The sequence below is a fragment of the Podarcis filfolensis genome, assembly GCF_964270895.1.
Source record: "Podarcis filfolensis genome assembly, chromosome: 11".
Taxonomy (NCBI): domain Eukaryota; kingdom Metazoa; phylum Chordata; class Lepidosauria; order Squamata; family Lacertidae; genus Podarcis; species Podarcis filfolensis.
Window position 1 is genome coordinate 25,585,078 of NC_139613.1, and position 27,665 is coordinate 25,612,742.

At 39.3% G+C, this 27,665-nt stretch overlaps 1 protein-coding gene across 14 annotated transcripts in view; it reads right to left on the reverse strand.

Annotated features, from left to right (window-relative positions):
• Positions 1-27,665, reverse strand: part of ADAMTS6 (ADAM metallopeptidase with thrombospondin type 1 motif 6) — a 118,778-nt gene that overhangs the window by 21,252 nt on the left and 69,861 nt on the right. For all 14 annotated transcript variants that reach the window (XR_014539621.1, XM_083576030.1, XM_083576032.1 and 11 more), the window contains 6 exons: positions 24,956-25,063; positions 15,503-15,648; positions 9,194-9,257; positions 2,778-2,880; positions 1,413-1,546; positions 332-455 (listed from right to left, as the gene is read on the reverse strand). Coding sequence is in view for 13 of the 14 variants with exons in the window: in XM_083576030.1 (XP_083432156.1) it covers positions 332-455; positions 1,413-1,546; positions 2,778-2,880; positions 9,194-9,257; positions 15,503-15,648; positions 24,956-25,063 (679 nt within the window). In the remaining variant the exon portion in view is untranslated. The remainder of the gene's footprint in view (positions 1-331; positions 456-1,412; positions 1,547-2,777; positions 2,881-9,193; positions 9,258-15,502; positions 15,649-24,955; positions 25,064-27,665) is intronic.

Sequence of the window (27,665 nt, forward strand, 5' to 3'; positions counted from 1 at the left end):
CCATGCTTGTAAATTTTCTAGAAATTACAATATAATATTGAAAGGATTAAAAAGAACCATGTTGTAAACATGCAAGTAGCAGGAAATGATGGAAGGAAGAAGTAACAGGGCTGGGTCAAAAGTAGGCAACAATTTTATATTAACCAGCACCAGAATAGTTTTGTGACAAATGGACAGGGACTCAAGTAAGTCATGCCCAATCCAACAGCTGGGTAGACTGTAGTGGGGGGGGGGGAATGGTATCAGCAAGAGTTACTGCTATATTTAGTTACTTCCTAAACTGCAGTCCTTTTAGAGTTAAGAAAATTTTGGCAAATGCCTTCACACTTACCTCCTCTGGGCAATGTGTCATTGAAAAAACCTTCGATAGCTTCACATGTACTCCCATCTCCTCCACATACTCGACATCTGTCTTCTTTAGCATCTGATCCCAAAATATTGTCACACCCAACATGCTGAAAATAGGTATAATCAGAATAATTATGCAATAAGATAATTGCATCCTCAGTTAAAAACACTGGGGACAGTGGTTTTAGAAATTTATGGCCAAATTAATGGCATTCTTAAATTATTCACAAACAAAATTGTTGTGAAATCTCTCTTGCTTTTCTTTTTTATGGTGATGACAATGAGAAACTGCAAATAATAATAAGCTATTATTTCTTTACATGAACACCTGAACATTTGTACCGCATATTTTGCATTGCCCATTATAAGTTACAGTGGTACCTTGGTTACCAGCCCTGTTAATGAACTATTCAGTATGCGAACTCCACAAAACCGGAAGTAGTTGTTCTGGTTAGTGAACTTTACTTCAGAAGACAAATGGAAGCCAAACAGTGGAAGGGCACCGGCGGCAGGAGGCTTCAGTAGGGAAAGCTTGCCTTGGTTTAAGAACAGACTTCCGGAATGAATTAAGTTCTTAAACCAAGGTACTACTGTACACCATTCCACTGTTTTGTGACACTGCACTGCTGTACCTGCTATTCCCCCATCCTAAGCACTTGGATGCTGATGCACCTTAGGATCAGATTGCTAATATTGTTGGTAATCAAAAAACAAACCAACAAGTAGCAGTTATAGTATTTTCTAGTTTTCTTCATGCACTTGAAAGAATGTTTTTAGTTATTTGTTTGTTTATATCTGGAACGTAATTAAGAAACATGTGTATGCAACAATTCAGAGAAGTTCAGAATGTTCTGCTCTCAGCAGCTCCTTTAATTTAGAGCCACCATTCAAAGCAGATCACTCAAACTGGCACAAGTGCTGCTAGTCTGAAAACTTCTCTGAACCCCATGGAAAAGGATGGGTACCCCAAATAGTTTATTATTGGCAGCTCTTACACTAGATGAGGTGCTGATAGGGAAACGTTTTCTAGTTGATATGGTGTAAATTAATAAGAAGCATGGTACCTTGCATTCTCCATTGATACAAATATCTAGCGAATCTGCATTGCACTGCGTTCCGTCGATCACTGCAGGGGCACGTTCCGTATAAAAGTTGTAACCTTCTGCTAAGCAGTTTAATGCACATGGCTTAACACCACCTAGGCAAATAAAAACACTATTATATTATTATATTATATTATATTATATTATATTATATTATATTATATTATATTATATTATTTACAATTCATAAGTTCACAATATGTGCACAAGGTGGTAAGTGGGGAGAACCATGGCCCACCATTTCTTGCCACTGCAACTGATGCAGCCATTTTTGACACCAGCTGCTACCCCTGCAGACAGCTTTGTGGTCGCCACTGACACTACCAATACTGTGCAGCCAATGCCTGTGGGCACAGTATTTCTATCATTTCATATTTATTTCATAAAATTTATATACCACTTGATTGTAAGAAGGAACTCAAAGCAGTTAAACAACCTCAAAGTGGTTGATGAAAGGTTGAGCAACTACTGATCACCTGTGCTGCAACCAAGGCACCCCAGGAACAGTGTGCCAAGCATGCAGGGGAGAGAGCAGCGGTGGGCAAGCAGGCAAGGCAAGCAAGCAGGGTTCGGAATTGTGCTAATTTGCCACCTCTGCTCCTGGCCAACAAAGGCAATTGCCTCATTTCGCCTAATGGGTGGGTCAGCCTGGTTCTGTACTCTCCATGTCTTCTTCACACTTATAATTTCGTCTTCAGCCTCTAGCCTCTCTGCCTGACCCACTTATACTGATGACATTGGCTTAGCTGTTCTGATGTTAAAAAGGAATTGGGTAGCCTTGGACTAGGCGAGTGATGGCTAAACTTGGCCCTCCAGCTGTTTTGGGACTACAACTCCCATCATCCCTGGCTAACAGGACCAGTGGTCAGGGATGATGGGACTTGTAGTCCCAAAACAGCTGGAGGGCCAAGTCTGGCCATCACTGGACTAGGCATATGCTAAGAGGGAGAGCTTGGAATTCAGTTCCAGCATCAGTGAGTATTTTTGGGTTGAACAATCCAGATAGTCCTCCAGAATATCCTCAGCAAGAGCCTCCTTTCTGACAAACCTGCTCAGCCACAATCCAGTTCTAGTTTGAGCCTCCATACACTTGAAGAAGAAATAACCTGTAGGGAAGTTCAAATGACGGGCTATCGACCTGCTTAAGATAATGATATGCCATTACCTGTTATATAGCCTAAGATGCTGTAGAATGCTAAGTATTGAGGGCTTGGATATGAATATCAGCAGTAGTGCTTATGCCATCCCCCCAAGGTCCATTTGGACAGGTAAAGGCCTCAACACCATGTCTTCTTCAAGCACTATGATTACAAAACAATGTATTACCTCCTGTATATGGTTTCCAGTTGTAATATTTTCCTCGGAAAGGCATATTGTCAAAGTCTGCACACTGTTTTTCTCGAAAATCGCGGGCCCCAAAAGGACATGGCTAATAAAAAAATAAAATAAGTTAGTATTTGCTAAACTTAAATATTAAAAGGCACACATTAATGGCTCTGCGTGAGACCACTGAATTTCACAATAAAAGTTGTTTCAAATAAAGTTGCAAAAAAATATATAATAATTGCTTGCTTTTTTTATTCTGCTTCTTTGATTTTAAAACTGGAATGTCAGTTACAAAGTTATTTTAAGAACGTAAAATGAACCTTTTAATTCAAATGCATGTCATTATTCACTTTGTTTATGTAAAGACTAGGCACAAATTCTTCATTAGTATCACAATTTTAAAACTGCTGGTCATAATCCTAATTAAAATGCAGTTATTATTACTTATATACTACCCTTCATCACAAGATCTCAGGGCAGTTCACAGAATAGGTTCGCAGTCCTATGCATGTCTAGTCAGATAAGTATGAATAAAATTGCCACCTCAGTTAAGTATACTGAACTATTTTGATTTCAATTTGTTGTGTCCAGAATTAAACCTTCCTATCTAATGCCCTAGGTTGCTTTGCTGGAGCTCAATCTCACAGGACTCAACCTCAAAGACTTATTATTGTAAATGGTTGTGCCATATGAATGCTAAGATGAGAGCAAGGCTTTGCTAAATCAAAGATTCTGCTATATAAGTTTAATAGAATCAGGTAATAGCAGTCAATGTAGGTTGCTGCATCATGTTTCTCCAGTCAGTTTGTAAAATGTGACTAAAATGTCTTATACATGTGGGGAATATGAAACATGAATGATGTTTAGCTCTTGTATTACTACTTGAACAGATAGAGGCTTTTGCATTAATTACAGGACAATCTTCTTCACATCCGCCAACATTCAAGTGGCCAGAGGATTGGAGAAGATCAGTCTACATCCCAATTCCAAAGAAGGGCAGTGCCAAAGAATGCTCCAACTACCGCACAATTGCACTCATTTCACACGCTAGCAAGGGTATGCTTAAAATTTTACAGGGCAGGCTTAAGCAGTATGTGGACCGAGAACTCCCAGAAGTGCAAGCTGGATTTCGAAGGGACAGAGGAACCAGAGACCAAATTGCAAACATGCGCTGGATTATGGAGAAAGCTAGAGAGTTCCAGAAAGACATCTACTTCTGCTTCATTGACTATGCAAAAGCCTTTGACTGTGTCAACCACAGCAAACTATGGCAAGTTCTTAAAGAAATGGGAGTGCCTGATCACCTCATCTGTCTCCTGAGAAATCTCTATGTGGGATAAGAAGCTACAGTTAGAACTGAATATGGAACAACTGATTGGTTCAAAATTGGGAAAGGAGTACGGCAAGGCTGTATATTGTCTCCCTGGTTATTTAACTTATATGCAGAATTCATCATGCGAAAGGCTGGGCTGGATGAATCCCAAGCCGGAATTAAGATTGCCGGAAGAAATATCAACAACCTCAGATATGCAGATGACACAACCTTGATGGCAGAAAGTGAGGAGGAATTAAAGAACCTTTTAATGAGGGTGGAAGAGGAGAGTGCAAAATATGGTCTGAAGCTCAACATCAAAAAAACGAAGATCACGGCCACTGGGCCCATCACCTCTTGGCAAATAGAAGGGGAAGAAATGGAGACAGTGAGAGATTTTACTTTCTTGGGCTCCATGATCACTGCAGATGGTGACAGCAGTCATGAAATCAAAAGACGTCTGCTTCTTGGGAGAAAAGAAATGACAAACCTAGACAGCATCTTAAAAAGCAGAGACATCACCTTGCCAACAAAGGTCCTTATAGTTAAAGCTATGGTTTTCCCAGTAGTGATGTATGGAAGTGAGAGCTGGACCATAAAAAAGGCTGATCGCTGAAGAATTGATGCTTTTGAATTATGGTGTTGGAGGAGACTCTTGAGAGTCCCATGGACTGCAAGAAGATCAAACCTCTCCATTCTTAAGGAAATCAGCCCTGAGTGCTCACTGGAAGGACAGATCGTGAAGCTGAGGCTCCAATACTTGGCCCACCTCATGAGAAGAGAAGACTCCCTGGAAAAGACCCTGATGTTGGGAAAGATTGACCGCACAAGGAGAAGGGGACGACAGAGGACGAGATGGTTGGACAGTGTTCTCGAAGCTACCAGCATGAGTTTGACCAAACTGTGGGAGGCAGTGGAAGGCAGGAATGTCTGGCGTGCTCTGGTCCATGGGGTCACCAAGAGTCGGACACAACTAAACGACTAAACAACAACAGGCTTTTGCATTAATTACAGGGCAATCTTCACATCCGCCAACATTTATGTATCCTGATCAACTTTACTTGGGCAAGTAAGGGTAAGCTGAAGTACTGAAAACGACTCAAGGCCCACTGTCTGAGAAACACTGCCTCAGGCAAATGTCTTTTTCTTTGACTGTGGTTTCAACTGCAAGACATGATATTTTCTCTGTGGTTTGGTCATGGCCAAAATGAGGGATGGTGTTAATTGTGTGTGGTTAAATGAGGGAGGGTGGAACTACAAGAAAGGCATTCTTTTTTCACTTCTGATTGGGAGATTTGCTTATTGTTGAAATGTGCAAGCCTTTCTAGTCATTTGGAGAAAGCACCTTTCTCTAGGTCATGGCTCTGCAGGTCACCCAGTTAACAGGAAGCACTGTACTTGGATTTTGTATTGCTCAATGTGGGCATCAAAGTCACTGGTTTGGTAGGGAACGAAACTCCTGCCAAAAGTCAAGCCAACCATGAGAAAAATGTTTTCACATAAACAATAGAATTCTGTGGTTCGATTTTTCACTCTATTGGCAAGTGCTTTGCCAAGGGAAAGGGAGAATCTTGCTCTGTATTTTGTAACAGAATGTGTAGTGGATTACCTTGTTAAATTGTCAGATGTGACCTTAAAGGATGCAATCCACGGCACAATTGCCAGTGCAAGCTCTCTCCCTCTGGCAAGAAAATGGGAAAGTTTTTATTATGGATTTCTTCATTTCAAGTGCCAGTTGCTACTTGAGGCATGTACTTTCACCCTTTTTCTAACTCTTCCAGCTAAAAGAGGTACAAAGAATAGCCAGTGATGGTGGAGTCTTGCTCTTTAAAGTAAGTACACCTTCTGAAGCTTACTGGCTGCTGGTCATCAAAGGCAGATATAGGGGAGTGTGACCAGTTCAGCTGGCCAGCAGTCTCCCTGTCTGAGCTGATCTCATTGGAGACGGTGTTGACCAAACCAAGACTGCTGGTTTGGGGAGACTTCAACATCCATGCGGAGGTGACTGGCTCTGAGGTGGCTCAGGACTTCATGACTGCCATGACGGCCATGGGGATGTCGCAACATGTCAGCAACACATGTGGCAGGCCATACTCTGGACCTTGTTTTCTCAGCTGGGAGATCTGAAAGTGGGGGATATTGACATCAATCCCTTGTCATGATCATATCACTTCCTGTTGAGATTTAGGCTTCCAGCACCTTTCCCCCTCTGCAGAGGACCTATTAGGGTGGTCTGAACTCTGAGGCAGATGGATCCAATGGGTTTCCAGATGGCTTGGAGGGATTTTCTGGCTGATATGACTGGTGCTCTTGCTGAAGCCCTGGCCAACCCCTGGAACATCCAAATGGCTCAAGCAGTTGACACGATCGCTCTGGAGTGCCCTCTTCTGCTTCGTAGAGTCTGTTTGGTTCCCTGGTATACTCCAGAGCTTAGGTTGAGGAAATAGGCTGGGAGGTGGCTTGAATGAGAGTCAAATGCAATCGAAAACTGGTGGGGGCTCATCATTGAGCCCACTTAGTGACAGCGAAGGCAGCAAATAAGGCATACTTTGCTGCCTCCATTGCATCCTCATTGTTCTGTCCGGCAAAGGAGAGTGAAGGGAGGAGGAGTGTGGGCTTGCAGGCGCAGTGCTGAACTATGGTTTAGAGCAGAGCTTTTCATGTTGGTGACATGCTTTTTAGGCACGCATCATTTCGTGACACAGTAATTGTTTTACTAGCAAACCAAAGGTTAAACCAGGGGTCAGCAACCTAAGGCCCATGGGCCATAAGCGGCCCACGGGGGTCATTTTACTGGCCCATGAGCCATTCCTGAACTGAACTGCCCACTCGGCGAGTCCCCGCACACTGTGCTAAACTGGCGCAGCACGGCGCAGGGACTCACTGAGCAGTGCCAGAAATCACCTCTTCACAGACACAGGCGTCGGAAATCGCGAGCGCACACACTCACAGGATCTGGCCCACAGAGAGGGCTCCGCGGCAGTGAACCGGCCCAGGTAAGGTAAGCCTTGCCGACCCCTAGGTTAAACTAACCCCTTTCCAGCCTTGGGAGGAGCGTGGGGAACATTCGTGTGACACACCTACAGACTGCAGCCGACACACTAACATGTCACGACATAACAGTTTGGAGAGCTCTGGTTAAGAGTTACAGTATATGCAAACCAGCTTACAATATGAGATAACTGGTAAAGCTGGAAGTTGCTGATACTTCTTGTTTCCAGGTTTTACAGATTAGGTTTAATCTTATTCCCTCAATTTTAATATTAGGAAACATGTTATCCATCAAAGGCCAAACAATGTCTGAAGGCTTTTGTTGAAGAATGTGTTGGAGTTGTCTATGCTTTTTCTAAAGGATTAAAAGGGTCAAAGGGAAGAGAAGGAAAATTAGCTGTTGTTTGAAGTAAAAATGCTGAGATTTTTGTTTAGGAATAATAAGAACTTTAGGGAGTAATACTTTTTAAATTACAAAAGGAATAGTGAATGCTGACACAAGAAACCCCTACAAATGTCAGTGGGTGTAAGCATCACATTCTTCATTAAAATAATGACAAGCACACAAAACTTGTGGCCTTTTAATTCACACATTAATCAAATGTCTCTCCCTTCCAATGTCTTTTGCTTCAAAGAGTGATGAGTAATAAGGTCTGTCATAAATCCTGAAAATGGGTCTATCTCAGCAACTTTGTGTTTCATTAAAGCCATGTTAATAAATTTACAATCAATGACTACAGTTTTTAATCACCACTTATGTTACAGTAGGACTTAAACTGCTGAATGTCAGAACATTTGTGCATCCCCTCATGACATTACACTAATTCAAAACATGTGTACATATTAAAAATGAAATGCAGACGAGGCACTGTTAAGAAGATAATTATTAATATATTTTGATATGATAAAATGTTAACTATATTAAGATCTAAAAGGAGTGTTCATTAAAAATATTATTTTTCCTCCCTTCACATTTTCTCATAATAGTAAATGGAATTTAGCCTTTACTCCAAAGGTAACAATGGGAATGCAATCTCTGAAGGGAACTGTTGATAATCAAAACTTCACGAATAGCTTCATGTATACTACCTTTAAAATGCAGCAAAAAGCACAATGGAGAAAAATTGTTACACAGTTTTCTGCCTTTCCTAATTTAAAGAATACTCTAAACCTTGATCTCAGTATTTCAGTATTAGATATGACTGCAGCTTTTAACTGTTTATCTGAATGTACTTTGTCTTCTTAACTGATTGATCCTGCTTTCCTTCAAGGAACTGAAGGTGGTGTACATAGTTCTCCTCCCTCTTTATTTTCTCATCACAACAACTCAGTGAGGTAGGTCACATGGCCGAGTGGGAATTTGAACCCTGGTCTCCCAGTCCTTCGTGCTTAAAAGTGGAAGATAGAAATATCAAGCAGCACTAAGAGTAAAATTCTACTCTTGAGGTACATCATGTGAAGAGCTATAGTGGAAGCTCCACTACAACAGTGAAATTATGGAATGCTAGCAGAACTTCAGTTACACCAGTGTAGCAATGAGGATATGTCAATTCATTCCTGTACCAGCATATGTGCACCACCAACATAAGGTTGAAAACAAGGAGACGAACCATTGGTCTTATTTGAAACGTGTTTCTGATTGGACATGAGGATGCCACATATTGCTCAGAGGCAAGATACATTTCTCCTAATGAACCCAACCCTCCGATCATCATTGGAGGGTCTTCTCTGTAAGTCTCCTCCACAAGAGGCCCAGACGGTGGCAATATGAGTGGACCTTTTCTGTGGTGGCTCCCCATCTGTCGAATGTTCATCCCAGGGAGGCTTACAGATGGCTCCCCATCTGTCGAATGTTCATCCCAGGAAGGCCTTCATTATACACTTTTAGGCACCAGGCAGAAACATTTGTCTTCAACCCAACCATTAGCTGATTAACACCCTATATCCTTTGAAATGTGTTTGTAGGAGGGGGGTTATTGTTTTGTTTTTGTGTTTTTATCTTGTGTACCACCCTGAGATCTTCAGATGAGGGGTTATATACAAATTTAATAAATAAATTCTCCTCCACCTCATCTAAGATTGTTGGATTTTAGCTTAACTTTGAATTACTCACATCAGTATTACAGGAGCGATATCTTTTCCTTTCTCCAAGGCAGTATTTTCCTCCACCTGAAGGTCTGGAAAAAATTGTGTGCCAATTATGCATATGTACATATTAAATTAAGCAATGATAAAAAAAAATTACACACTACAGGACATTTCCCCCCACAATTCTTTTCTAATACAAATTGATGATGCTGTATATTTTTAGAAATTTCAGATTTCAGTAATACAAACTCAGCTGGCAAATATATTTGTAAAATTACACTGCAGAAAAGGAAGGTAAAACACAATTTCTTCTATTTTTGTATCACTCCCACCAAAAGCAGAAAAAATGTGGCAAGTTATATATTCTACTAATGTTTTAAATTAATACTCAAGTTCTAAACATTTATTCTGCTACCAGTAGGCAGCACCAGTAAAAACCCACCATGACACAGCATTTGTAACACTCTGTTAGTGGAAATCATTACTTCTAGATCTAAGCACTTATTTGCTGGTGCAGAAGTTTTAGCATTAGACTAAGATGAATCAAAATTAAGGAAACACTGCTTTTCATTACTAGGGTCAAGTTGATATTCTCTAATACCCGAGTTCCTGATTATTATTTCAATTTGACAACAATAATTGTTCAAAAACCTCACTAGACTAGTGCTAATCTTTGTACAGTGGTACCTCGCAAGACGAATGCCTCGTAAGACGAAAAACTCGCAAGACAAAAGAGTTTTTTGTTTTTAGAGTTGCTTCGCAAGACAAATTTCCCTATGGGCTTGCTTTACAAGACGAAAACGTCTTGCGAATTTGTTTCCTTTTTCTTAAAACCGGGCGCACTGCTTGAAGAGGTGCAGTTCCGTGCTTCGCAAGACGGAAAATTCGCAAGACGAAAAAACTCGCAGAACGAATTAATTTCGTCTTGCGAGGCACCACTGTATGTGTTTAAGGTAGTGTTCTTCATCTTGGCTATTATCCTAAGCACACACACACACATTATAAGCAAATGTCACTTGAATAATTCACAGTGCAATCCTTTACATCTTCGCTCAGAAATAAATCCCACTAAGTTCAATGGGACTTGCTCTCTGGTATGTGTATATAGGATTGCAGCCTTAGAAGACTTCAGAGGACATATAAACAAAATTAAAGATACGTTTATATGATTAACTATAAGAGAGTTTGTAAAATTCTATTCTTTTCCATTGCTACTAATATTTGAAAAGAATCAGGGCGATATTACATGACTAGATGGGGAGTAGTTATCTAGGATTTAATAGGACTCAAGTATTATCCAGTCTGGTCTTTTGTCATCCATTTATTACTTAATGTGTTATATAGTATGTTATGAAATAATATGGCATTTATGGTCACACAAGCAAGGTATCACATGGTTGTAATATCTGCTGATAAACATGATTCTCAAAACCATGTAACATGCAATTTTTCTGAGTTTTTGTTACTTAAAATAAAATGTGATTTTATTTTAATATTTTAAAATGCTGAATATAATGGACAGGATCCAGGCAATTTGCACTTTTATGCCCTATTCACTACAATGAAGAAGTTAAGCTTATGGGATTCAAAAGTGCTCTCCTGCATTTAAATGTATCCATTGTTGTTAAATGAAATTAGTTGAGACCCAAAGGGTCAGAAAATATGCACAGCACTCAATTATGCAAAAGAGCTTTCTTGTTTTCTTCTATGCAAAGTTAAAAATTGTTACAGACCATGTTCCTACCCACCTAGAGTGGTTTTCTTTGCACAGAGTAGAAAATGAAGTACTGTAGCTAGACTGAAGTATAATTCTTTTGACCATGGTGCTTTTAAATGTATAAATGTTATATATGAATTAAAACATTTGAGATATGCCTTAACACATATATTCCAGTACCTACGAATGCTGGTGTTTCGTAGAAAAGTATATTATTATGTAAGCAGCTGATGTGGAATAAATCCTGAAAAAAATTACACCAGTGTGTATTCACTGAAATCGGTCAGACTACTCTGAAAGCCAGGGGCTCTGCAGTGGTGAAGATTAGAAAGGAATGTCCAGTCCTATAAAGTTCAGCAATGAGATAAAGACCAGACTTCCTTGCAAAGCCATGCCATAAAAAGTATAGAGGTCTAAGTTCTTCAAAGCATAGAGGAAGATGCAGTGCCCAATCTCCCATTAAAGGATTTATGTAGCAGCTTGAACACAGACAACATTGCATTTTAGAAGACAAATGTAAGGAATCCTAAAGCAGGGTTGTGAAAGTGTAATTGCTTATTACTGGACATTAATAAAACAAAAGTAATGGATAAATATAAATGTCCCAGCACATAGTTGGTATTACAAAGTTCGAGTGGAGAACATGAATTTAAACAGAACTGCTATATTCCAAAAAGCCTGATGAATTGCCATTTGCTACTGTATTTTCAAGGGTTTGTAATAGTCAAATAGCCTGTTGCCAAACTGCGCAAGCACAATGCCTCTGATTTGTAAAAGACAGTTTGTTTCATTTCAAAATTTTAAAAAATCACCGAGGTACTGTCAAGTATTGCAGCCCTTGGTGCTATAGATGTTCAGAATGCACACACTTTGGTTTGCCCAATTTTTCCATATACGGACAAATCTAGTGGAAGGGATTATTAGGGAACTGGGGGGAAAGAGCAGGTTGCTGGGTAGAATAGAGACTGGGATATGAAGATTCAGAGAATATCAAGCAAGTTTAACTGGTACTTTACAATAGTGAGGAAGCACAGCAGAAGGAGGAATGAGCTCCTAGGGAGAAGCTAACAGTCTTGAATTAAATTTCAGACTGTGGCTATCCAGGATTTACTGTACTCAGTATTGTCTTTTGTTCAATTTATTCCTGACCTCTTTAAGCTTATTTGCCTGAATTTAAACATATTTTTTCTATTTTATTTAAAAAGATTTATAAACCACTCACATTATAATATATCAGAGTGGTGTACAGAAAACCAAAAATATGTATAAAATATACTGCAGAAGTAATACAATAAAAAAAAACAATACAACACTAGAAAATGATCAGCAGAATTTGATTCTTAATTTGTTGCTGATTTATAGTGTTTTCCATTTGTTACCCATCAATCCTCCCAGAAACACAGTAGCAAAGGTTGGCTCCATCCAAGAAGTCACTCAATATAGAACTAACTTGTGCTTCTGCGGAACATAAAGCTTTGGGAATGACTGCTGTTGCAGTCATTTGGAAAATTTGCCAAAGTTCTATCCTGAATTACCTCAGGTCTCTTTGCCCCTACTTCTTGTCATATTTGGTGCTAGCACAATGACATGTTTACTTGTCCAGTTATAAAAGACTGCAAAACCTGGATCCCAGAAAGCTCTAGGCTGTGTCCACACCTTCTATTGCAACCACCCAAAGCAAGAATAATGGTTGCACAACAAACCAGCAATAGTATAAAAGCTATATATGCAACCAAGTCATGGCTCACACAATATGGGTCAGCATGCAAGAGCTTTGTGGGCTGGACAAAACGCAAAGATTGTCACATAGGGTAATGTTCCACCCAGGTACAGTGCTTCATTTCCTCTTTAAAAGGAAGGTCATTTCTCTGAAGAGTCCATCATTGTTTTTCCTGGTTGGCTATCAACATCAGGAGATTTCTACTTTCTCTATGTCCCCATTCATCCTTTCCTTCTTGCTGTTCCATCCTCCCATTTTCTCTTTTTTGAGCTGTATTGCTTCTTCACCTGGGGCAAGTAGCTATATGGCTGTTGTTGCCTGCACAAGCATGGGCATGTATGCATATGGAGAAACATATTGTGAAAGTTTTCTAGTCATGGGTATGGATATTCCACTATTGCAGCAATTTTTCCATTTAGTGCAGTCAGATGAATTAATGCTGGCCGTGTCTGTAATCAGTCAGTTCACGTGAGTTCTCCATGTGAGTGTGAGCTTGGAAATGACTGGAGGAGGATGGAGTAGGTAGTGTTATGTGAGTCAAGCTGTTTCATGCTGCTCTTTTGTGTGTGCGTGTGGGGGGGGTGTTATGAGCAAAAAGGCACAAAGCAGCAGCGAGTAGATGCAAACACATGTTATCTAGGAACAGTGAAGGAGTGGAAGGAAATGAGCAGCAAGGAAATATGAACACAGCCATATGGGAAGAAGATACAATGTAAAAGATTGCAGGGCAGTTATGAATCCAGAAGGGCTTCTGGCTGCACGGAGACAGACCCCCTCAGAGGTCCACTGCTGAGCTTCCACAGGTCCAACTTATGCCAATGAGAGGAGACAGGTTCAGTCAGCCCTATGGTTTAGTTTTTGACAGTCATATGTATAACAATATACATATTACTTTCCTACATAAAACAATAGCCAGTTGTGACAATATCTTTCTTAAACCTGACTGCAAGAGTGAGTCATCCTGTATTTATGATTTTTACTACAAAAGGCTTTGTGAAGAAAGCAACTGCCAAAGTGAGCATGAAGTCCCACTGAAAGACAAAGAAGAATAGACTATTAATAATAAAGATGTTGGGGCATGTTTCAAACTAGACTTATGTAAAGGCCCCCCCCCATAATTATATGTTCAGAATCTGTGAACCCCATCTATCATATGGTCTTTCTGACAACCACATGTTGCAGGCTTTTTTTTATAGTGATGTTCAATTTTCTAATGCATGTGCCTATTTGTGATTAGTATACCTTCATGATTTTACTACACAAAAGTGTTTATATGTAATATAATATGTTTATAATATCTGAAAGGGCCTCAAAGGCAGTTCAGTGTCCAGCAGCTACTTTGAAACACCTGTCATCTGATGTTTGGTAGAGGGGAGTAAAGGGTCCTCTTGCAGTGTTCTCTTAATTTAATTCCCTTATGGAATGTAGCTGAGCCATCAACACTCTCTTAATATACTTCTGTCACTAGACAAAAAAGGAAGGAAGAGGTTAGATAAATTGATTTCAGTGGGCAGTACTGAATGCTGGAGAGGGGATGGTAGTAGAGCTGTGACTGTAAAGTTAAGTTCTCTTGTCCTTGTCTATAATTGCCTGTGAAGCACAGGCTAGTAAAAAGAGTGTTAAAATGTTAGGTTTGGAGAAGAGCAGCAGCCTTTACTATGGTTTTGCTTTTATCAGTTTTTCAGCATACTTTGCAGTTCTCAGAAATCAACCAATTGTGCATGTGTGCGTATATATGGAGCTCTGAGCCAAAAAAGGTCTCTTTTAAGAGCTTTGCTTGCAACTGACAAAGCTATGAATAGAGAGGACACAAATGACCTCATAGTTTGGAGCTGTGACACCAGAATACAGGCAATAATGTTCTCTGAACAACTCTTAAGAGTAATAAGATGATTGCGTAATTAAGAACTATGAAATAAAAATGTTAATGGCAACACAATAAGGGCTTTTCAGGAACCCTATTAAAGAAAATGATAAACATCTAGCTCGTATGAAAGTAATCTACTGAAAGCATCACTGTCCTCTTTCATACATCACACTAAACCATAGTTTAAACCAAACTATGATTTAATGTGAAGGAGCAGCATACTGGTGCGCAAAGCTCAGAAGTTCATTGCAATGCTCCTGGCGCACCATGGACAAAATAAGCCAGAGTCATCTTGTTGCATATGAACCCAGCGTTGTGAATTTGTTTTCCCTTTAACAAACCACAAGCTATAACCAAAGTTGGTTCTTTGTTTACTGCTCATGGTTTGTTTGTAGGAAACAAACTGCAAGTCTGGGTTCGGAGGCCATGACAAGCCAGGCTCTGGTTTGTTTGTTTGGTCCATGGTGCAGAAGGAGCAGAGGATGAGCACTGTGGAAATTGTTGCGTACTTTGCATTAAATCAGTTGGCTTTAAAGTGATGTGAGAATCCAAAGGGTACTTTGTATAGATTACTTTCACATCCAGCAGCTAAAACATTCTCAAATAGCCTGTTCCTGTGGTGTGCAAACTAGGCCATTGTCTCGTAGGGACAAATATTCAAAACCTTAAGATTTAGCTTGCATTTTTAGTAAGTTTGCAAAACTAATGAACACCTGAAACAACTTTTAATTACCATAAGTAGAATTTACTGACTGTTTGTTTTCCATAAATGGAAGCTGTGAGAAGCAAAAATTACCTTCTAAATATTAAATATAGAATCTATTTGTATAGCGTGTGCTTAATGCATATATTTAAAAATGTGAAAGTATGTCTGCAAAGCTTCTCCAGGATAGCTGATCCTGTCTGCTATTTTAAAGACAAGTATTGGCACGGTACTGAAACGTTTTTACAGATAACATGTGAAACCACACTTTTGAAACATTTCCAAATATGCCTTTTTTGCTGGCTCTGGCTTACTTTAGCTACTTACGCTGGACTGTCACAGTGTCTTACGGATGATGAGACTCCTCCCCCGCAGGTCCTGCTGCACTCTCCCCATATTGACCAGGGACCCCAACCCCCATCTATGCTCTGGGGCCAAGTGCCAAAAGGTACGCACTCTCCCTGATAACACCACTGAAAAGATTTCATAGAAAACACAGAATTAGCTTTGAACTGATAGAATTATCAGGACAGAAAAATATATGGGTCAGGAACTGACCAATTATAGGCAACAGCATTTCTTGTATAGATAACATACAGAGGTTTAAATTTCTTTAGCCATGTTTAGTCATTGGTGAAGGCAAGTGCTATTTGTTATTTATCTTTAGGCTTAGCCCGAATAATAAATCCCTACCATACATAAAAGTTTAACAAGACAGCATTTTTCTTTTCATACACAAGCTTACCATTTCTCATTTAAATAAACTGCAAGTTACTGAAACAGTTCTTTAGACATTACGTATACTTTTAAGAGTGTTTAAGAAACAAACTCACACCTATATTTCAACTAATGGTTTAATAGCACAACATGGAAAATTCTCCAGTTAGGAATTTTTATGAGGGTTATTGCTTTTCCTTTAAAAAAACACTGAAGTATAGATGATGTTACAATAGAAGAGGAATTTGAAGCAGTATTTCATCTACACTTACACTGCAGACATAATAAAAGTAATGCCAAGACACTAGAAACAAAGAAAAAAGTATTTAAACTTACTGACTAGCCAGTTGTTCAGAGACTGAATGAACATATGAACTGAAATTTTAAGACAGATACCAGCAAAGCATTTAACCTGGATTATTATTATTCTTTTACGATAGGGCATTGAGTTAGTTTGAAACAAATTGTGCTTTAACTTGAGTGGAATATTTTTTTCATATCAAATTAGACCAAGCCCTACAGTCCTGATTTAAGCCCAAATTTGGATGTCTTGTTTCACTGTAGAAAATAAGAGAAGAATATTACAGAAAATGAAACCATTTGTCCTATCAAAATAATGAGACATTTGCCCATATCCAGTAAAATTTGAACATGAATTTTACCTTATCACAGATATGGTACAAAACAATGTCACATTATCTTTTAATAAATAATCTGGGTTGGATTTGGGCTGTGTGTGTGTGTGTGTGTGTGTGTGTGTATGTAAAAATACCCAACTTGATACAAGAATCTTGATCTAAACTTGGAGTAGACAAAGTGGCACCTTCCAGATATTGTTGGACTATAACCTCCATAATCCCTGACCACTGGCCATCCTGGCTGGGCTACTGGAAGTTGTAGTCCAACAACATCTGGAGCAAACCACAGTGTCTACCAGTACTGTCAAGCAATACTGACCATGGGCTGGATCCACACTAGGTTAAATGAACAAAATTGTATATGAATTTCAATGAGAACTAGGCTGTAATACTAAACACATTAGGAAGTAAGTGTCATTGGTAATTACTTCTGAGTAACTACGCATAGAACTGCATTGCTAGCCTAGATCCAACCGTTATTAATGGCACTGAAAAAGGAAGTTTCTTACCCATGTTCTGAGCACAATTTACAAAAGAAAAAAGAACACAGCAGCAGTCAGGTTAGAGCTATTAATGTGTGCTGAAGTGGAAGCTATATAATGCAGAACCTTCTTTATTTTACTCTCCAACCTGTGCAAGTCCAGAAACTTTAAGGGCTCAAGGAAAAATGGGAATGATCTTGAGATGAATTAGTGAAGCTTGAGCCTTTATTTTCAACCACATTACCTGAAACTACTTCCAATACCCACTTTTATGGCATGTTGTAATTACTTTTAGTTTGGGTACTATAAAGTATTTGGATACAAGAGCACTAGCAGGGCTGAACTGGGCATGGTATCAGTTAGCTGGATATGGTTAAGTATTCATTCAGGTTGGCTATGAATATGGTAACATTTCGATATGGGAAGCCACTTGTTTAAATTCAAATAGAGGTAATAATAACACAATAAGAAAACAGAAACAATGGCTTCCATTTAGTGAGAGGCCAGGATGTCTAGTGAATTATTTATACAGCACTGAAGGGATATTACAATGACATGTTGACTTCCTGATCATTTAACTCAAATATACATCTTCATAGAATCATTTTCATGTTTTATGAAGCTGAGCAACTGTGGATCAGATCAGCAATCTGCATGGGAGAAGGTAAAGGGACCCCTGACCATTAGGTCCAGTCGTGGCCGACTCTGGGGTTGCGGCGCTCATCTCGCTTTATTGGCCGAGGGAGCCGGCGTACAGCTTCCAGGTCATGTGACCAGCATGACTAAGCTGCTTCTGGCAAACTAGAGCAGCACACGGAAACGCATTTACCTTCCCGCTGAAGCGGTACCTATTTATCTACTTGCACTTTGACGTGCTTTCGAACTGCTAGGTTGGCAGGAGCAGGGACCGAGCAACGGGAGCTCACCCCGTCGCGGGGATTCGAACCGCCGACCTTCTGATCGGCAAGTCCTAGGCTCTGTGGTTTAACCCACAGCGCCACCCATGTAAGAGTAGGGCAGACATAATACTTAATTTTTAAAAATGCCTTGATTTTACAATCAAAATTAACCATCACATCTTAATTAAATGAAGGACAAATAAATAAAAATATCCTAAATGGTTCACAGCCTAGGTTCCAGGTGATGCTACCAAAGAAATTTCCTGTGTTCTTTTCAAGAGAGAATGAAGGTTTCTAAGCTACATGCCTCTCCACTCCAGTAGTTCCAAAATATATTTTTAAAAACCATAGTCAGAGCTCAAGGTCATTGCTAGTGGATCATCCAATTGTAAAAGGCATATTTAAGCTTAACTGTGATTGAATATATTTGTTATTGACATGCACTTTCTCTATGACAGCATTAAAGTACAGTACTAAAGAACAGTTCCCTGGGGGAGGGGAGAACAATAGTTGCTGGGACAGCACATCAACTGGGCCTTTGGTCTCTGGTAGCAGCAACGATGTATGTATCTTTTGCCTCTTGGAAGCAGGGTTGGCAATAAAACTACGGCCTGCTCAACCAAGTGGTAATTGTATGCTTATCCTCTTGCTATCCCCATAACTCTCCTCCTCACTGCAGCACAAAATATTCACAATTTTATTCATAAAATAAAAGTACCCTGATTTTATTCACAAAATAAAAGTACACTGATTGCTATTATTTTACAAGAATACAAAATGTATTTATTGAGTCTTATTAATAAAAGACTAGAAGCCAGTGCCTTATCAAGCACTGGTTAAAAAGCAATTAAATAGCTAAGATGCTGTGTTCTTCCAACAGCCTTCCTTCATTTATTGACATTTGTACTAGAAAGAGAGGCTGGATGGCCTACAGCAGAATTGCTATTTCAAATTGCCACTTTCTAATGGTGGCTATCAACATTAGAACATCATTAATTAAATTTAGATAAATACCCACAACTATATTCTGCTCTTCCTCCAAGGGTCTCAAGAGGTTTCCTCATTTTATCATCACAACAGCTCTGATGAGGTAGTTTTGAGACCAGCCCAACTGCTGACTGGGGACTTTAATGTTAGTCTCTGTTCTAGTCTGACATTTTATCCATGGTATAACATTGGTTCTTGATTGAGATACATAACATATGTGTAAAAAGGCCTGCAGGCATGATAGTCTTTTGTTCTTCATGAAGAATAAGCAAGAAAAATGAAGATTAATTTAGGAATTTTCTAGCACAATGCACTTAATGAGGCAACACAACTAATAAAGCAAATCTCTGAAGACAGTTGAATATATTTCAATAGCTTAGTTTTCTCTGAGTTTCTGTGGCTTGAAAAGCTTTTGGATCATTTCCTATTGGAATAGTCAGTGCTTGGGAATTTCAAAATACAGTACAAGGCATTGGCTGAGAGTGGGGATGTGTGGTGCTGTCCAAGAGTGAGAACATAGGACTGTGGTTGGAGCCTAACCACTTCTCAGGTGGGTGCAAGAAATTGGAGGCTACAGTACAGTCTTTTGGTATGTACCCAGTGGATTGTTGGGACTGATAATTGTTGAGTGTAAGGGATTTGTGTGTACGTGTGGGTAAAAGTGTCCAGGTGTAGACTGACTGAGATATCGGGGTGTGTTTGTGGGCTTCGAATTTGTGTGGGTACTAAATGAGTGGAACCTTACTTTATGATGTTTCATCTGTTGTATTTAATTTAGTTGTTTGATTTCGTTGTAAATTGCCTTTTTATGAAAAGCAATGCACAAATACTTGAAAGAAATAATAAATAATAATGCAATCTAAGCTGCATTCTTAACCCCACTTATATAGGAGTGAGTCCATAGAAATCAATAGAACTTACTTCTGAGTAGACATGGTTAGGATTACACTGCTAAGTAATATATGAAACTGTCTGAAACTATGAAGCCATAGAAAGAATATATTTTTATTCTTTTTTTTGTCCAGGGAACAAAAATGGAGAAAACATAAAATGTATGCAGTACTTGCTTTTCAAATTAAACTTTATTTACTATTTGGATAATATGAAATGTATTATTTATAAGTTTCTTATAAGCCATCCTCAGACATGAAGCTTCTGTTACTGATAAAGGTAGAAACTGAAACATTTAATAAGAATGTTTTAGCATATATATAATAATTGTCAGTTACAGTTGGATTGTACCTATTTTAGTTCATCATCAACTGTCATCAAATGCTAACTCAGATTAATAGGCTACAATTTACTCTACTGATCTTGAGAAAGAGACCACAACTACAGTCTCATACTCAGGAGAAAAGTCAGATTGGCAGAGCTAAATGGATATATCCACATATATTAAATAATATTTGGATGGCATTAAATGGCTGGAGAATATCAGGTTTTGTCTGACAATGCAGACAAACTACTCATTTAATAACAGTTGTCAAAGATGAAAGGCTGGAAACAAGAGTGTAAGACTAGCCTGCTGGATCAAGCCAATGGCCCGTCTTGTCCAGCATCCTGTTCTCACAGTGGTCAACCAGATGCCTGTGGGAAACCAGGGAGCAGAACATGAGTACAAGAGCACTCTCCTGTCCTGTGGTTACAAGAGCACTCTCCTGTCCTGTGGTTTCCAGCAAATGCTATTCAGAAGCATTGCTACATCCAACTGTGGAGGTAGAGCATAACCATTGTGGCTAGTAGCTACCGCTATTTATAGGAATTCCAAACACCTGAATGAGTTAATACAACATTTTGCCCTGCCTAAGCAATACAGCAAGAAGCTAACAATTGAACCAGCCTATCAAGAGAGCGGACGCGGGTGGCGCTGTGGGTTAAACTACAGAGCCTAGGACTTGCCGATCAGAAGGTCGGCAGTTCGAATCCCTGTGACGGGGTGAGCTCCCGTTGCTCAGTCCCTGCATAGGTACCGCTCTGGAGGGAAGGTAAACGGCGTTTCTGTGCACTGCTCTGGTTCGCCAGAAGCGGCTTAGTCATGCTGGTCACATGACCCGGAAGCTGTACGCCGGCTCCCTCGGCCAATAAAGTGAGATGAGAGCCGCAACCCCAGAGTCGGCCACAACTGGACCTAATGGTCAGGGGTCCCTTTACCTTTACCTATCAAGAGAGCAGCTGCCAAGGTCAGCCTTAACATCTCTAAAGTAAGTACTAGAGTTCTATTGACTCCAAATTGCTCTGCAAATAGAATTAATTAATAAAAAATATTGGGCTCCTAAAGATGATCCTTATTTAGAGTTGATTCACAAAATCAGCTCACACTGTAATTATCATGCAATAAGTTTATTGCATATGACACCTCTCTCAATACTGATTGATAAAATTTTCAAACTAGCTTATGCCAACGTCACCTAGTAAGTTTTAGTGGTTTGAAAAGAAGCAGTCTATTAACCAATAGTTGCAAATCACGTGAAAAATATAGTTGGATGAATCTATTCTTAGTTACTTCTTGCAGTGACAGTTTCAATTGTCTTTATGCATTGCATGCTAGTGCATTTACATTTTCCATTATTTAATAGGCCATCAGCCAGGAGGTGAGGGGAGAATTAGCAGAAAGCAAAATATGTGGGATACAGAGAAGAAAATACCAAAGGCTGTCAGAAAAGACCAGAAAGCAAATAGGAGAGCAGATGGCTAATGCAAGCTAGGAGAAAAATTGGCTGCCAGGAAATCATGAGCTTTAGACGCCCTAAAACTCTTAGGTGATCACTTAGGGTAAGACAGACAGTTTTGTGCTCACAAAAACTTCAACAATTAAGACACTTTAGCTTCAGCAGATGGCATTCAAGGAGTGTATAGTCTTTCTGGGCAGGATATATCCAAGAAAGTGTCTCTCCTCTCATTGAAGAAAGAAAATAATAAATTTATTTCAGCAGGTCATCTAAAAGTCTAAAAGCTAGTCTAAAAAATGCAATGTCATACAACTTGAAACTAGACTGTATTTTTAAAATAATAATAATAGGAAATGCATGTTTTGTATTTCAAACTGCTTATTAAAAAAAGCTACTTACCTGTGACAATTGTTCTGCAAGCGGCTTTCTGTGCTGCCACATGTCTGGGATGGCCCTGGCCAGACCACAGGTAGAACTTGGCAGAAAGCATCAGGCATGAGGAAGCACTAGTATTTTATCATCTCCCTTGCACAGTAGATGTCATGTAAGAAAGTAAGGCATAGAGCCAACACCTTCCCTCTCAGAGAGGATGTTGCTCCAAGCTGAGACAAGAAACAGACTAAGTCTTAACATGAAAAGAGGAGCAAAGGCAATTTCTTAGAGACCCCTGACATCCATAACCCTCTAGAGCAGATTTAAGGACAACACAGGAAACTGCATGGGGAAGGGGAAGATGGGTAAGTCCTACTTCCGCAAGTGAGATACCACAATTGAGACTCATCAGTAGAGAACAGCTTGAATAATAATTATGGGAAAGCAACATAATTTTCTTCTTTAACGACTCCAGTGATTCTAAGTTTAACAGAATCACAAACTAAAAGTTAACTGTAGCAGACTGTCAGGTGATGGTGAGCATACAAGAGATTGCTTCCCTAAGTCTTTTAACTGCTTTCACTTGGACACCCAAAGTAATACTCCAGGTCTCTACAGAAGACCCAAATGAGCTTGCATATGTTGCACTCAGAGGGACTCAAAAATTTGCTTTGGATATCAAAGCAATTCTCAGTTGTTCTCAACAGTCACTTGGATACTCTCTATGTTGGTGCTGGATCACTGGAACTTCCACAGGGTAAAAATGATTGTTCACCATGCAAATGTACATGCCACACAAATGAAGTACATGATACACAGAAAGGTAAAACTCATTAAAGGAAGAGAGTGCATTGCCCACTTGAATGAGAGTCTGGGCTAGGCAAGAGGACTGGCAAGGTATGGAATTAAGAGACTCCATTTAGTTAGAACTTTTGTTCTATAGTAAGGAACATACTTCTCTTGAAAAACTGTAGATCAGACAGAAATCCTATTCCTTTTCCAGCCAATGTGAGTGCTACAAGAAAGATAACCTAGTACAAAAACCAACATAAGTGGCAAGTAGAAAGCTGTTTGAAGGGTTTGCTAATGAGAGATGCTTAGTACAAGAAGGCAGTTCCATTGAAAAGTCCAGAAATGAGGCACAGGAATCAGGTTTGGCAGTTCTTTTAGAAAAATATTCCACCATGGGTATATGCGTACTGTGGTACAGAATGCTGAAATAACCCCTCTAGCTGTCTTTGTAGAAGTCCAACATTCTGCTCTTCTTGAATGAGAGATGGTATAATGATAAACCTTGGAGAGGATTGAGTGCATAAATGACCAGATGGAAATAACCTGTACCTCTTTAAGTAGCCGGGATGAAAAGATCAAGTCATGGTTCTGGTATTCTCAGTATTTTCCCTCTTATTAGGAAATGAACAGTACACCTTTGCAAGGGAGAATTAAAGTTGAAGAGCTAAGTCATGCACACTTCTAAGCAAGTTGTGGACTAACCAATACTCTACACAATCTAGCTATTTAGCCAGATAAGAAGTTTCAATGTAGAAATATCAGTTAGCTTTTTCTCATTCTCAAAAAGATTTTAAGGAAGATATCAATCTTTCCCCAACTTAAAACTGGTGGTAGCAGGCTATAGGTATATGGTGTAAGCTACCATTACAGTCATGGATGCAGATAAATAGGTTTGAAGCAGAGTAAGGCAAGATACTCACCATACAGAATCTGTTCTATAGTGATGAATGCAGTGCAGATCTCTGATGTTTTTGAGCAGTATCTACTCCCAAGGCAGGTGGAACAACAAATTTGTATTAGTAGCCAAAGTCTTACACATGTTCTCCACTCACTAAGAACAGTAAGTAACACCAAAGAAAGCTTGAGCAAGAATTCCTTCAGGAATTGGAGAGTTCTGTAGAATTATGGGAGCCAATCTAATCTTAACAGCTGGACAACAGCATATTGCGCTTGTACTGAATATATACAGTAAGTATATGAAAGCAGAAAAGTATGTTAATACTGCAATATTCCAGTGTAGAGTCTCTGAGGACTCTACATGCAATAGTAATAGGAACCACAATGTGGCCAGAAATCTCTGAGGTTCAAAGAGTCTGTTTCACTGAGGTGCTTTAAAACCCACTTCCCTTCTGAGGTTTTGGGCTAGATAGATCTGGATCTTCTTCACTAAATTCAGAAGGAATGCCTAAGCCCTGCAGAATATCCTCTCCAACAATTCAATGTTCACAACCAGCTGTAGAGGAATATGAAATTATTATTTTGGCTAACACAAATGTGGGAAAAGAGGATGAGCAACTCTGGATTATGATAATTATCCTGGGCAATACGATCTGTCAGTTCTAGGAATGCATATTTATACATGGCACCTGCCCCCCACCATTGCCATTTTACTAGTTCTGATGCAGAGATAGCCTTAAGGTATTCACTAATTCCAAGTTCAAATCTGAGGCAGGATCTGTTGGCCACTGAGCTCTTCTCTCATGCTCAGTATGTCAGAAATGCTTACAAGAGTTTTATAGGAGTACAGCACAGAAGAAGAAAAAGTGAAGGGAAATAACCTGAACCAACAAAACCAAATGCAGCATAAGAAGTTAAGGAAAAAGATCTTCATAATTGTTTCCTTAATTTCTTACGTTGTGTTAAAACAATAGTGTTTCTGGAGCAAGTGCAAAGGGAGGAGGCTAGAGCTGCCCAAGAAATTTCTAGATAGTTCTACCTGTGGCTTCTATAGACACATTTCCATATATGGGGTAGCACAGCGAGACCACAACAAAGAATCCTAAGCACTACTAAAAATGCTTTTTTAAAAATAAAATTCTAAGTTTTGTTGCTTGTTAATTATTGTATGTTCAGTTACAGAATAAATTAAGCTTTTCATTCTGGAAACTCTTATACAAACATTTAATTGTTATCTCTTTTTAGTTATCTCAGCATACATTTCTGGGTCTTGTACAACCTGGAAACAATTGCATGATAACTTGAATTTAAAGTCATTCCAACTCACCCCCTTTTCAATGCTCCCAGTCTGGCAAAGGGTGCCCTCAGCTGCTGGAATACTGTTGGTAACACAGCGGTTACTTTTGCTGAGACACCAAAGCTCTCTACACACTTCCTGGGAAAGAAGGCAGAAGCAAGTTGTTCAGAATAACTGAATAAAATTGGTTCAAATGCTCCTTAACACACAAATTGTCCTCAAAATGCATTGCTCTCTCTCCATAGAAAGAAACAGGCTGAAATATATTTGAGAATATTCATTAATATGGACCAATTCACATCAGCTTCCTATAAAACAGAGTTATTGTAAATTAAATCCTGATTTGATTTACCACATAATAAAACTGTCTGAATCATTTACCATAAGCCTCATTAACATTACACTCTTGTTGGGCTGTGTGCAGAAAGACAATCTTGGGTAAGTGTGGTAGTACTTTTGTGATAAACTGGGCAGATAAATGGTTTACCACACACAAGTCCAAAAATGACTTGTGTGACTTGGCCTTGAATATTCTGTCATCAAAGTCTGAAACTATCAATATAAATCTGGAATTGTGTACACAGTTACTCTTTCTTCCAGGGGCACCGTTTGCATGTTCCTAATGCAGATTCTTTAGAAGAGCAGGAAACTCCCATTTTAGTGGAGTGGCAATGAGATTGTCTACTGCCTAGCTGCCTAGCTACAGCAGCTAGGCAATGAAGGGTTTTTAGCACACGAAATACAGAAACCACCCACTTTCCTCTCAACTATGCAGAACCATTCCCACCACTAGATAAATATTTAATTCCTTTTACCTTGACAGTCTGGGCACTGTCTTCAACCTCAGCAGATGAAGACTAAACTTTTCCAGTCTCCCTATGTACAAATCCCCTTTACTCACCATACATAAATTATTAGTAATCACACTAGGGTAGAATGTCTGGTATAGCAGCTTGGATCCCACAGCATTGTGCAAAGAAAGTGAAACATCCTCCTTTCAGAGCACAGTGCTGAGGAGGGGAAAACATTCTGCGGGATTTGCATCCTGTCAGAATCATTCTTACTGACCTTTTGCTGCAGATTTCCCCCAGGAAGCTCAGAGGTACTGCAGAATCTTCCCACACTAACAAATCAGGAAAAAAACAAAACAGAACCCCCACTGATGACATTCACTTTCCACTGTGGCTCCAGCAATAAACCTATGAAAAACCTACTGTGAAGACCTGCAAGCATGATCAGTCATCCTGGAATAACAACTCCTCAATTCACTTCAGGCTCTGATTTATTAATGCAATCAAAGAGTTGAAAGGGAATCCACACCACATGAAAATATGAGGGGCTGCTGACTATAGCTGCCATTTGTTCATCTTGCAGGCCTCCTCTGCTTTTAACATCTACATAACAGGCAGAAAATTTGACAGATGTGTCATTTTCCATATGTGAATGCAATGTTGGAGAAACATTCTTCTGCTGATTTTTTGCAATCATGCAAATGTTTAAAAGTATAGCAGCCTTTTCAGGAAAAAGGTAGTGACCTTATATTGACTCATCTCTTTCTTGCCAGGATAAGTGATAATTAAACCAAAGCAGGGTTTAAATCTATGATAGATGGAGTTCATCGTTCCACACACAAGCAAGGTAGTCAGGAAATGTGTGTGGCAAAATATTGCACACTTTATAATACATTTCCATTCAGCAGTAACTCCCACTAAGTGGATATTACTCCTTGGTAAGAGGTTATAGTATTGTAGCCTTAGAGTCCTTATACTTGTAGACCTGAGTCTGCAGTAACAATAAGCTAAATACACGTTGTGTAACCAAGTCCTAAATTGTTTCCATCAAAGAGTTTACCAAAAAATACTACCACTGAACTTTTGAAACATAGTATGCATTGTGCCTATTAAAAGTAATATTATATTTGCTGATGTATGTACTCTTCTGTTCTCACCCAATTGAGTAATGTGAAGGAAAACTGTAGCATTCTTTTCCACACACAAAAATGAATTCAAAGCACACAGTTCCTTTTTATGCCTGCACAAGCTAGATCAGTAACCTCCCACCATTTGTCCAAGGAGCTTGGAATGGGGTATACGATTCCCAAATGGTTCTCATTTCAATCCTGACCAGGGTCAAACCTGGATATGGACCTATATCAGGGACCACCAGACTATTCCTTGGTAAACTGATGACTGAAATGTCTAGCAACTGAGAATAGTTAACCCCTTTTGTAATAATATTCTAGAGAATCTAGTTGATTTTAGTTCTTTGCTACAACATTGTAGGAAATCTTTGAGAAACCACTTTCTACATCCTTCGCCAAACCTTTATTAGACATTACAAGTATAGGCTGTCACATCCATATATAAAAATTTAAAATATATACAAATAAACAGCCATGTAAAATATATAATAACTGGGATTTTCATTGGGATTTCTTCCTGTTAAATAGTGCCATTCACCACTCTAAGAGATACTATTGACAACAACTCAGCCACCCTTGCAGTAACTTCCGAGTTAATGTCAGACAGAATCTGATATCTTCGTTGTGCTGTGATGTTAGACTACCCAAAAAAAGAGGATAGCATGCATTTGCATAGCTGTTTGTACAATGGACAGTGGAAAAGAATATGTTCTACAGTGTCTGGCACATTCAAAGAACATCCTCAATGTCTATCATTTCTGGAGATGTTTAAACATGGACATGCCAATCTCAAGACTCGACCATGCAAGTAGGAACAAC